The 12,982-nt window shown below is 38.3% G+C and overlaps 2 protein-coding genes across 3 annotated transcripts; both read right to left on the bottom strand.

Annotated features, from left to right (window-relative positions):
- Nucleotides 1–2,866: 2,866 nt before the first annotated feature.
- Nucleotides 2,867–4,866, bottom strand: LOC131467427 (uncharacterized). The gene is made up of 4 exons (XM_058641335.1): nt 4,680–4,866; nt 4,093–4,203; nt 3,826–3,984; nt 2,867–3,085 (listed from the first exon to the last, which is right to left on the bottom strand). The coding sequence occupies exons 1-4, from the start codon at nt 4,864–4,866 to the stop codon at nt 2,928–2,930; spliced, it is 615 nt and encodes a 204-aa protein (XP_058497318.1). The 3' UTR covers nt 2,867–2,927.
- A 2,259-nt stretch (nt 4,867–7,125) lies between these two features.
- On the bottom strand, nt 7,126–12,756 carry chic2 (cysteine-rich hydrophobic domain 2). Of its 2 annotated transcripts, XM_058640361.1 has the most exons (6): nt 12,459–12,752; nt 10,704–10,758; nt 10,358–10,513; nt 10,183–10,239; nt 10,033–10,092; nt 7,126–8,740 (listed from the first exon to the last, which is right to left on the bottom strand). In XM_058640361.1, the coding sequence occupies exons 1-6, from the start codon at nt 12,587–12,589 to the stop codon at nt 8,690–8,692; spliced, it is 510 nt and encodes a 169-aa protein (XP_058496344.1). In that variant the 5' UTR covers nt 12,590–12,752; the 3' UTR covers nt 7,126–8,689. The 2 variants fall into 2 exon arrangements, with proteins under 2 accessions (XP_058496344.1, XP_058496345.1); XM_058640362.1 differs by lacking the exon at nt 10,033–10,092 and having other exon boundaries at nt 12,459–12,756.
- Between the last annotated feature and the right edge of the window lie 226 nt (nt 12,757–12,982).

Raw genomic sequence — 12,982 nt, 5'->3', positions numbered from 1 at the left:
ACTGTGGGTGTGTGTGTTTGTGTTTGGAACAGCCTCCATGAAGACCTGAAGGCAGCAGAGAATGTTCATATTTAAAACAACAACAACAACAGCTTTTTAACCTGGCGTTTACCTGAGATCTATAATTTATTTGTACTCTTTTATTAAATTTTAGGGTCTGACACAAATTATTTTATTCCTCCCTTTAGTGTGCTTTGACATTCGCACCTCATTTATTGATATTTAGTTACTTATTTTAGCTAGTGATTCACTTATCGGTTTCATCACATTTTATTTATTACTACTTATGTTTTGCATTTCTCTTTTGCCTTCTTTTACCTCCTGTTTAGGTCATCCATTAGTATTTTAGTCTCCAGTGTTTTCCCTCACAGCTGTTTGTGATTTCCATGATAGCGTTTCCTCACTTCCTTTCCTCTATCCTTTTCCTTAATTCCTCACTTCTCCATTGGGTTGCAGTCAGTGATTATGTTTTTATCCTGTGAAGGACTTTGAGTTGAGTAAAGTTTGACTGATTGATACAAGATCCCAAAATCTGTAATTTGCAGATATCAGAAAGAGAAAGGAACAGAGAGCAAAATTGGCGTGTGGCCCAATTCTAGCCCATGCCTCCCATACCTGACACTTTCACCTGGCTCACACACCCCCTTGAATTAAGGCATTTGGCCAGTCTGCTCCTGTTTGCCAGATTTATGCCACAGACTCGACACGTGTCAGAGTTTTTCACATGTGGAGTTTTTTTTAGGTAATAGAATCCGTCCAGCAGTACCACATTGTTGCAAGATGTGACAAACAGAGGTAGAAAATAATGAATTACATTTACTCGTGTTACTTAAATGTGTTTTTTTGGAAGCGCTGTACTTCACTACGTTTTAAATCACATCTGTTACTGAGTAAAAGAAAAAATGTTGGCCTGAATTTAAAAAAAAAATATATATATATACATACATAAATAAATAAATAAATAAATAAATCACACACTGGAAACTTGAGGACAGGTGAATTGGCGTCAATTAAGGTCCCTGAGTGAGTGAGAAAGTTAAAGCATTTGTGACCTTTGACCCATTTTGACTGAAACATTATGTGTTGACATATTTTATTTTGTCAGCACTTTAATTTGTGAAGGTTTGTCTTTAATCAAAAACAATTCATGTGAGATTTGTGATTTTGAACCCCAACCTTGTTATTAAAGTAGCTAAGTAACTTTTACTCTGAGTACATTTTAAACAAGCTACTTTTTTACTTTAACTTGAGTACATTTTTAGACCAGTACTTTTACTTGTTCTTAAATAAAATGTTATACTTGATGTAATGTAATACCAGAGTACTCTTTCCAACTCCGGTGACAAATATATGCAATGTGACTGAGCAATTGTATGATGATTGCAAAAAGAACTCTAAAGGGAAATTGAGCCTATTTCTCACTGAATTTATAACACCAGTAAAAAATCTTCTGAGGAGTTAATGGTCATCAGCAGTCAGTTTTATAAATGATGTTCCCATATAGAGGAAAGAAAAGTAGGGCACAAATGAGTTGGTATCATCCAATAGGTGGCTGGTTGCAGTTGACGACTTTTGGGAGATTTTGGGAGTGTGCTTCATGCTGCTTGGGGCTTGTGCTTTTGGCTGTAATTTAAATGCTCCTCACACCAGGGAAAAGTAAATATTGTGTGTTACATTAAAGTTAAAAGATTCACTGTTTTAACTTTCAAGACATTCATCTTATCTCATCCACAGTAAAGTATCAGAAATCCACTTTAATGAAACAAAACCAGTTTGAATAGAAATGAGCAAATTAAGTGGACATTGAAAAACAAACACAGCAACAACCATTTTATTATTCATATTCATTTGCCAAAAAAGCATTATTTTCTTTTTCAGAATATATCATTTTCAATATAATTGCTTCTACAAACCTGAAAGTGATACAATTCTAATGCAATAACTCTGTCATACAACTGATAAATGTGAAGAATCACTCATTCATTTTCACAGGAGAAAGCCGTTAGTTCAGTTTGTTACGCACTCTACACATGTCGGTGGAAAAACAGATGTGGAATCAATCCAACGGTGGATCGTACACATTTATCCAAGTATTTTCTTGCAGATTACATATCTATCAGTGCAGCTCTTATCTTCATCGATGGAGTTGAAAGGATTGGGATTCAAGTACAGCGTCTGAAACTTCTGTAAACAGGCTTCATTTTGAGATCCTTCATCTGACCAGACCAACCTAGAGATTAACAACAATGTTTTTGATATACATTTAAGGCAACATTCAACACACAAATAAACACAGAGAGGACCTTTAGTTAAATTGGTGAGTCGGGTCTTAAATGCTTGCAAAAAGTCCCACAGTTATCTGATTATACATGCACACCAAGCCTTATTGTAATTTTTTTTTTTTTTTTTTTAATAAAATGAATGAATTATTTATTTTCATAGCTCAGCTTTAATGTAAATTGTGTTCTGACATTCATTTGAAATGTAACACAGCCATAAATAAGAATGTGGAAAATATCTTACACTTGGCCGATCACTGTTCCCTTGACCAATTTTGTCACCTTCTCCTGCCGTCGTACTCTTAAATATGTCCAGACAGACTGAATGTCTGTGTTCAAATCTGTCTACAATGACAAACATTGAGATAACTGTGAATTATACATAATCACTCACACACGTCAGAAGGAAAAAACAGTCTAAACTTTGGCTGTTATATTATTTCTGTTTCAGCTCCTCGTTTCCATCTCATGTGTTTTCACATTCAACTCTGCAGTTTTGCAGAAGTGACTATGGATCTTTCTTCCCCTTTTAAGTCCACAGACATTATGTCCTAAAATTTAAATATTAAAATACGGAAGGGGAAGCAGGTTTTGTGTTGTCATGCCATGTGTATCAGTGTTCAGTTTGTTTTCGAGAGAAATAATGGTTCATTTTCCTCTCACCTGTTCTCTAAGGCTGGACTCAGTCAGCAGCTGCGCATCATGACTCTCACAGAACTTCTTGCTGTCACGGATTGTCTTTAAAGGCGAGATAAAAAAACAGCCACTTCCAACCTTCTTCCAGTCAGCAGGACAAGTTAATCTCTCTGTTCAACAACACAGCATATTCATCCGTCACAAAATGCACAAATTACGGACGCAGAAATACTCAGCATCGATAACCTCAGCATGCTGACGTTAAAACCAGCAAATCTGCAACTGGCTAATAATCATTTTGCAGTTTGTTTGTCTACTCAGTAAAAAAGTTAGATATACAATTAACCATTTTAAGGGAGCCATGTTCTCTGTATTTTCAGGACTTGATACTGATCTATATTTTATCTTTTAAATCTATTTCTTTCCAGTGGGACATGGTTCTTTCAGTAATGCAGTGAAAGTCTTCCAAAAATACTGAATATATTAAGTTATGTTAGTAACCACTGTGGGTCAGTTTGCCATCAAGGATACAAAACTCACAGCATTCACAGATACCAGTTGCTCATTTTTGCCATTACTTCAAACATAAAATCCCTTCCTGAATGCATTTTGCAGGGTTTTCAACAAATGTAAATGATTTGTTTTGTACACTGTATGTTTAAATAAATGAGATAATGAACATAGATAGCTAGATTGATTGATAAATAAAAGCCACACACTCACAGTTTTGCAATGTTGTTGCTGTACTTGATGTCTCTAACAATATGTATTTACCAATCAAACATGATCAGAACGGGAATGATCATACAGTATGATATATTATACCCAACACTTGCCAAAACAATGAACCGGTAAACGGTAAAATGTGAAATCAATATGACAGTAAATCTGTATTCTTATGTCCACTCACCAATCTGCTTTTGTAATTGGTCTCTCTCCGCGGTCAAGTTGGCATTGATACTTTTCATTTCACTGTTATTTGTCTGAAGTTCATCTCTCTCCGCGGTCAAGTTGGCATTGATACTTTTCATTTCATTGTAATTTGCCTTCAGGCTTTCATCTTGAATCACTGCCACAGCAAGAGTCCAACAGGTTAACAATCAAAACTCACATACACATATTTAAGGCGGTAATTTATCATAAATGCTTCAAGTTGATCATTTTTTGTTAGACTTACTAAAGACCGCCAGGACAGCGATCACGGTGAGTGCTGCCAGTAGGAGAAAACACAGCAGCACCAGACAGACAGTGATCAGCCTCAGGTTTCTCCTAAATGAAGGTCCATTGACTGAAATGAAGGGAAGGACAAACAATTAATGGCTTCATATGAAAATAAGCTTACAAGGCAATTTGTCAAATCAGTAAATCAAATTATATTTATGCTTCACAATGGTTGCTTCTGGTTGTATTCATCAGGACATGGTCAGGCTGAAAGAAACACACAGTCAACAGTGTAAAAACAATTGAGGACACAAATGCCCAAAAATTTTGGTTGCCAAAATCAACAAGTCAAAAAGGCAAAATGTCCTCCTGAGCAGTCAATCGCAACACTAAAGCAAATGACATTGGTTTGTAGAAGTATTTCTGGTTCAACAACAGAAAATCCAGGTGAGGGGAGCAGACTGGAAGCATATCATGATAATCACCAACATCTGACACGACTCTGACGCGTTCAGTCACATCACGAAGGATGGTGATGCATCTCCCACAAACACTGTGAATAAAAAGGTCATCTTGTTATCTGACAAACAGACACATACGTACTTTGCTGTTGATCCTTGGTGGTGCTGTCTTGTAATTCTGGCAGCGTGCTCTCCTCTGGGCAGTAGTTGTCATAAATCGTCACATTATCTGTGTTTCTGCAGAAGTCTGCTTTTCCGTCCTCCTTCTCGTCTGTCTGAAATCTAACTTTCTTGGTGAGGTTGGGGTTGGCATAGACATCATCAGACATTCTTGCATAGCCTCTACCTCTACTCCTATAGTGTCACTAACACTCAACCTTTATCAAATCCTCACTGCTCTGTGTGACATGCAAATTACCGATTGCTGATACAGTGAGCCTTTGTTCAGAGAAATATGGAAGTAAATTCCCCTGAATGAGGAATCTATCTATCTATCTGTATTAAAAAAAATGCTGCTGTGCCCTAACTTATGACCAATCCAGTCCAGTTTTATTTATTTACTTCTATTAGAGGTGGAAATACAACCCATAAAACACTCTTTCCCACTAGCAAAAAAGTGATTGCAGCTCCTACCTTGTGACCTAAATGTTTTTTTCTGCCTCCAAAACCTTTGATTTCATTCATGGTGGTAATATTTGGCAGATCGTACCCTGTCCTTTTCACTTGTTGGAATAACCTCAAAGGGCCAATGCAACCCATGAAATGCTCTTTTGCACTTGCAGCGACTACCTATGATTTATTTAAGCCTCATAATATCCTGATTTCAAGATGGCAATATTTGGCAGATTATACCTCACCCAGTCCCTTTACCTGTTGAAAACAATTATGTAGAAATAAAACCTGTGACTGATGACACTAAAAGCTTATATAGACCATAATAAAGTACTGCATATTCAAAAGATGCACTGTGTGAATGTGAATGGCAAAACTCTAGTAAAAGGTGTTTTGAGTGGTCAAGATGTGCTATATAAATTCTATTTACTTATATACTTAAGGAGTTTCACCGTTTTGTGTTGGGCGGCTGGACCATCCACTTATTTGGAAGTAGTTTTATCTCCCTGATGCATAGATTTAGGAGTCTCTCTCTCCCCAATTGCATAAATATAAGTGGAGCACATCCTCAAGACTAAAGCACTGATGTTAGTTGCTTTTGACACTGTGCCTATGAAATCCCACAAGCTTTAACTTTCAGTGAAAATTTACCACACCAAGGAGCAAAACTGGATCATAGTTACACAGGCAGATGCTCATAGCCTTGTTTATTTGTAGTTTATTACTGTACACACACCTTCTCAGGAGTCATATGTACATATATTTCTTTCTCTCCCTCACACACACAGTCACAAACACACAGAGCACATAAGATTTTATAAAAATGACTCAGTGTCTGTGCAGGGTAAAATCAGTCTTTGATCTACGAAGGACATTTGCATCTGCATACTCCATGCACACACTTACACACAGTGCCTTGATTTACACAGAACAGACCTCATTCAAAAAATAGACAAGTGACAAATGAGCAAAAACTTGGCTCAGTGGCAATCAAGTGAATTTGGGTCCTTAAGATGTGAAGCCAATACAATATCTAAGCTTTGTTGGGGTGTGTAGTACACATGCTTCCATCCCTGTCTAAACAGGAAGCCCACAATTTTCTTTGTTTGTCCAAAACAAACTCCAAATACACGTTTACAGCTGTAAAAACAAGTAAAGTGTTATTTGTGTCACATCATACGCACGTCACTATAGTGCAAATTTAAAAACATAGCTGACAGGTTTCCTTTGCTACATATTGGTTATCGAGTAAAAGAACGCCCTGAGTGTGACCCGTATAATTAACCAGAGCTGAGAGCTGACATAAAAACTGAATGCATTTGTTCAGATACAACACAATCTCAGTCTCGGTCAGTATCTGGGTGCATTTAAAAAAATAAAAATTAAATGTTTAATCTATATTCAAAAGGTTTTACTTTGTTGTCCGCTTTCTCCTGCTTGATGACTGAGATGTGCTTCATGGTGTGTTCTGTAACATGACGGGGAAAAGGTTTTAGAGCTTAAAGCAGGATTATCAGTTAGCCAGATATCTTAACTAAATTGTGCCTGAAACAAAAACATTTTTCTTCTTAAACATGTATTATCCCACTTTATAACGTTGATATAAAACTGGTAGTTAGTCACAGCCGCCTGACTCATATTCAATATTCTCCATCACTAAAACGTCATTTTTACTGATTCCTGAGAAAATATTTGTGTCTTCAGCTGTTACAGCAAATTTTTTCTTACTTGTGTTTGGTGCTGGGTCGGCAACGTATTGTTAGTGCATTAGAGATCACACAGCTGCCTGCTGCAGCTGCTGCAAATAAACCTGTTGAACCAAGACAACACAGCCCCAGAAATATTAAAACAATGAGCTGAAAGACGCAAGACACGAGCCATCACTGAGCTGGGCGTTAGTCTCTGGGATCATCATAACAAATAAAACCTTTTTTTTTTCCATCTTTAAAATAAATGAATACACTTTTAAGACCGAGTTCCTGATCTCAGAACAGTCTGATTTTATTCAGTGCAGTTATGAAGCTAACTGGAGTAATCCTGCATTATAATACAGACCACTGGTGTTGGCAAACACCAAATAAAGAGGATTGAATAATCTTAGTCATCTCAGGCCTCTAAATGTTATAAGTCTATCTCAAAACAGAGGGACTTTCTCATCATATCCACATTCTTAACTTGAACATATACTGTAAGTAAACCAATGTCAGCAGATAAAGAGAAGAGAGGCCATGTGAAGGTGTTAAGAACAAAGCGAGAGTGTGCTTTAGTGTTGACACATGACCAGAGACAAAGGAACCACCAGAGCATGTTTGAAGAAAAAAAAACAAAACAAAAAAAAATAAATCACAATTGAGGCCTATTTCACACTCACTCACTTATAAATTACTACAAGAAAAAGGTAACATAGATCATTTATGGCAAAGAAAGAACCCTGCTTGACGGAGTGAGTGTGTCTCTTCAATGTCTGATTTGTCTTTTTTGCTTAAGTTTCACTGTCTCAAACGCGCTCTCACACACACAAACATAAACACATACAGACGGCTTCACAAGCACTGACTACCTGCCTTTCACCAAAAAACAGTAAACACAACTTGAGATATTAAAAAAAAAAAAAAAAATTTAAATAAAAATAAAAGCAACAATTCCTCTCATCGTCAACAGTGGGCCTGCCTCCAAGCTTACTTGTTCCACTGTGACTCCGAAACCGTTGCCTGGCAGCCAGCTCATCACCTGGACACACACAGAACAGTAAAAAAAAAAAAAACTGTTCCAGGTAAACAGTGTAGCATAAGGACCCCTTCATATTATGGGGGAGTACAGTCAAAGTGTGTGATTGTCACTGGGTTAGCCTGACACACCAAGTGTGCAGAGAAATGACAGGGATGAGAGGAAAACAATGTCTGGTAATGGCCCAACATGTTTCTTTGACAGTAGTCAGTCCACTACTGAGTTTGTGTGGAAGATGTTTCCACTGGAGTTCCGTGTCATGTCGCCTCCACAGCCTCTAGGAAGGATCTAGAGCACCAAAGCCAACTGTTTCAAAAGCACTGGGGTGTATTTTTTTTTGCAGGTGAAGTTGGTGGAGCGTGAAAGTCAGCAACATATTAAAAGTGTTTGTTTCTCCATGGTCAGACAATGCCATGTGCTTGGATTAGGGAAGAAACAAGCGAAAAAAAGTTCCAGTTGTAGCCTAGAACTCAGTTCAAGAGTCCAGTCTCCAGGTCCGGCTCCAAAAGGAATAACACTGCCCATTGCTGGGTCTCCTCCGACTTTCCACAGGCTGCCACTGGGTTGCATGGCTTAACGGTGCGCCATCTTGTCCAAAAGAACATGGTTCAATGGTGACTCCAATGCTGGATTTGTAAACAAGGGTGTTTAAGTGTGGATATGGTATGTGTGGGAGAACGAGTCAAAGATGAAAGCGAAATATTTGATACTCTGTAAACAAAAATTGTAATATTTGGGAGGTGTGTTGACAGCCACTGTGGTTCTGTGACAGAGCTGGGCAGCGGTGGTGGTTTAAGATCAGCTTGAGTCAGGCTAATCCGGTCTGAAGATTGGGATCTTAGGTAGAAACTCTATTAGGATGACCTAAAGACAATAAGAGACAAAGCAACTATTCACTAGAACAGTCCAAACTGTGACACAATGACAGTACTACTGCAAGACATTGTTGCTGGGCTCCTTCATGATATAATCAGATTCACAGAAATTGAAAACCATGTCAAAAAATTCCAATAAAGAATCTGTCACACTATTTGCACTGTAAAAACAAACAAAAAATACAGCCTCTCAGTGTGTTTACATGCATGTTAAAAGTCCGATTTTAGTCGGACTAAGACAATAATAACAGTAAACGTGTTAGTCTGACTAAAATCAAGCTAGACTTAGTTGGACTAACATACCTAGTTCATGCGAGTCATAGTCAGATTACTCCTGCATATATACACTTAGACCACAGGTGTCAAACTGGCGACCCATGGCCCACCACTATTATAATGGTAATAATAAGACACTCTACTGTAATTATTAAGTGCTCTACATTCAACATTAAAATTAACATTAACTCATATTGACCCACCTACTACTGAACTGTTGTTTCTTTCCACTTTTTTCCCTCTAGACCAGCCCCCTCTTCATCAGACCAGACGCCCATTGGCACCCAGGTCATTTGAGTTTGACACCCCTGACTTAAAAGGACTGAAGACGGACTAATGTAGAACTTGGTGTTCTTCGCATGATCCAGAAGTAGGCCGGAAATCATACCACGGCGGCGTCTTTCTTCAGACAACACAGCAACCACAAGAGCCATGCTCTATCTAATTTGTATAATGACTAACACGTACAGCAGGTTCGAAACATACAGAACCACAGCACGATCCATCTCACCATTTTTCTTTTCTGTGACGTAAAGGTCGACAGGAAACTGATCCCTTATGCACTAGCTTATAGAGAGATAAATGCATTTTTTCCTCCGCATGTACACTCGGACTCGGCAAGTTTACTGGTTGCTCATCATAGTAGGACTACGCCTTAGCTCGATTAAATTGTGCATTTAAAGGCATTGAGTGTGTGTGTTCTGTGACACAGGTTCAATCAAAAACAAATAAAGAAAATCAAAACAAAAGCAGCTAAATATTGTGACACTGCAGTGTAGCAAAGGTTTGCTGCTTTTACTAGAGCTAGATTACTATGCAATATTACTAACTGTTATAACTGAGAATAAAATGAAAGCCACTGACTTCCAGGTGTAAAAAGAAATAACTTGTCAAATGGTTATCCATTATCCAGTAAAAATCATTCTCTATCCTGCAGACTCTCAAATTGTATTAAAAATGAACAGATGCCTAAAAAAAAAAAAACAAACAAACAAACATACTCACATATTCCATCATATTGTTGGTTTCACACTTCCTTTTGCTTAATCTCCAATGCAAACACAACTAAAAAACAGAATGCAAAAGAGGAACAGGGAGTTTGCGTATCATGATACACAGCTAATACATAGATAGCTGCTCTTTCTCTCTACTCACCTTGTGGTAAAGTCTGCTGTTCTCCCAGTCGAGCAGTTTCTCGAGAGATCGTCTTGTCTGTCAAGCAAAGCCACAGTAGTATTTAAAAAATGATGTTTGTTTTTAACCAAATGTTTAGCTCAAGATTTTCAAGAATCCCAGTGTTCCACAGATGTAAAAGATAAAGACATCTCACCCTCTTGCTGAGGCAGATGACGGGCCACAAACTGAAGCCCAGCGTGCAACAGCAGCAGAGGCAGCCACACAGGAGCCACCGCACATTCACTGGCAGCGTCTTCCTCAGGCAGCCGTTGACACGGTTGATACTGGCTTTAAATTCCTCAGGGGCAACCTAAAGTAACAACATGCACATACATGGCAGGTTTATGTGAATGACGAGATCAAATATGTTAATGTTTGTGCCAAAGAGAGGACATTTAGCTGGAATATAATATAAATCTTAAAATGAATCAAACATGAGAATGGGACTGTACCATAGTTAATGTCAGGAGAAAAATAAAAACTTCTTAAAAAATACTCACCTTTCCTGTAAGTGCTGAAGGAAATTCGGACTCAAATTTGTTACTAAGCCCAAACCTGTGGAGGAGTTAAAAAGGTTAACTTCAATATGTGCCAGGTGTCATAAAGTCTACTACATGTGCTTTTCTTCATCTAGTATGTGCAGTGGGCTCACAAAAGAAACAGCACAAAGAAAACATTAGTCAACAATTACCAGTTCCCTTACTGATAAAAACAAATAACAAATGTTAGAAAAGCAGTGAAAATCTGAAATATGAACATTTGCTTATTTTCCAGGATCAAGATTTCACTGGAAATCACGACAGTGTTTTCAACAATCATGTGCACAGGCACAGTGAGGCGAGTTTCATGCTTAGTTTCTGTTAACGTAGCCACAATTTGCAACAGCCTCTACTGGTATTTCTAACTATGAAGATAAGTATAGAGGGATGGATTTTAAATTACAGACACATTATTGTGGAGCAACACACTAGGACTAAACAGGGTCACTATCAATCTGAAACAATGACAGTATAACTATGGTAAAAATCAGTTATTACGTTCCTGAATGAAAATATTCGGCAGGACAGTGCCGCAAAATCTGTTAGTGGGACAACCACACATGCACTTTGTGTTATGGCATGTGGATAGAGATGTTTCTTGATTGCAAGAAAAATGTACATATACATACATATATATATATATATATATAAATAAATAAATAAATAAATGTATATTTTGTTGTACAGCCAGGAGAAGGACTTGCTCTGACAGCTAAGACAGGCCAAAGTGTAATTTGCATTAAAGCACATCAGGGTGTCCATACTTTCAGGTTTCATAATTGGCTTCAGTTTTAAGTGCTCTCGGGTCAGAACAGAGGCGGGCAAATCAAGCCCTTCCCTCTGTGGGCCCTGAATGTGTAACAAACTTCAGTCCAAACACCAATCCTCAACACTTAAAATGATTTTAAATGTAGAATATAGGAAGTGGTTACTGCAAGCTGCAGTGTATATGAACCATATATATATATCGGTATAATCACTTAAAAATTCAAATGTTTTGCTTTGCTTTTTATATGTACTTAACACTTTGTTTAATGGTGCCTGCCATCATCGCCATGTTTTCACGTTTTGAAGTGGAAACATATTTGAAGGGATAACTACTGGAACGCAAATGTCACCATATTTGTAGTTCTCTGATGTGCTGGGGTTAAGGAGGGACGAGCGGATGAGTTGCTATGTGCAGTTTCACCATTAAATATCACCAACTCCTACAAACTGGACCTTTAAATCGTTCTGTTATGTAGACCTATAATGATATATTAAGAGCATTTACTTATTATCACTCTACTTCAATATAAATATTAGCAAAACATTGTTTAATTACTATTACATTTATGTCATTTGTTGTGTGTGCAGTTTTAAACATCCTTGTTCCACAGTTTGGGCAATTACTTTTCTCACATTATTTGTCGTTTACGTGGTTGTTCACTTTGTTAAACAGATTTTAACGTCAATAATACTTGCTAGTTGAATTAATGTTATACAAATAACATCAATTGGTTAAGGTACATAAACAAAAACGAAAGCTAAATCTAATCAGCCACTCCTCGCTTACTCCGTGGCTTAGCTCAGTGCTAACTGTAGCTAGCGGGGCTAGGGTAGGTCACCGGCAGCGGCTAACTCAGCTAGCAGTCTGCGGAACTCTGCCGCTGTTGATCCCGTCACGTTAACGGCGAGGTCGTCTCTCTCTGACAGTGAGCCACAGCGGTTGCTTACACAGTGACGTGGCCAGATCCTCGCACCACCACCGGGTCCGGAGCGTACTTAAGGAGCTGCTCCTCCGCGGCCCTGTCCTCGTCCTCCTCTTCCTCCTCCTCTTCGTAGATCTCATCAAAGTCCTCCATCATCGCACGACTCGGCTGCGCGCTTCCCGGGAGAGACACCGGGAGAGACACGATGCCGACGGGAGACGAGACCTCACCGAGGAAAAGACACCGGAGTGAACCGTGAAGACAAGTACAATAAAAAACAGTCCGTCCCCGAAACGATTTACTTCACATCGTTCAGACTCCGAAACAAAACATCAACATCCGCCGCAGTAACAGTACGACACCGGAAAGGGGATGTACACGCTTACGTCTTATTTTATTTTATTTGAGCTATCTATGACTGCAAGTTACAGATTTATAATTGTACACACCAACAGACATACACTGCTCAGCCAAATTAACTTTTTATTGCTAATTGCTTTTACTGACAGAGAACTCTTTATAGTCCTCATATGTAAACTGTGCAAATGT

Source organism: Solea solea, chromosome 10, assembly GCF_958295425.1.
Source record: "Solea solea chromosome 10, fSolSol10.1, whole genome shotgun sequence".
In the NCBI taxonomy this organism is placed as follows: Eukaryota; Metazoa; Chordata; class Actinopteri; order Pleuronectiformes; family Soleidae; genus Solea; species Solea solea.
Note: the sequence above shows the minus strand (reverse complement) of the source record. Positions and strands in the feature narration are given on the sequence as shown.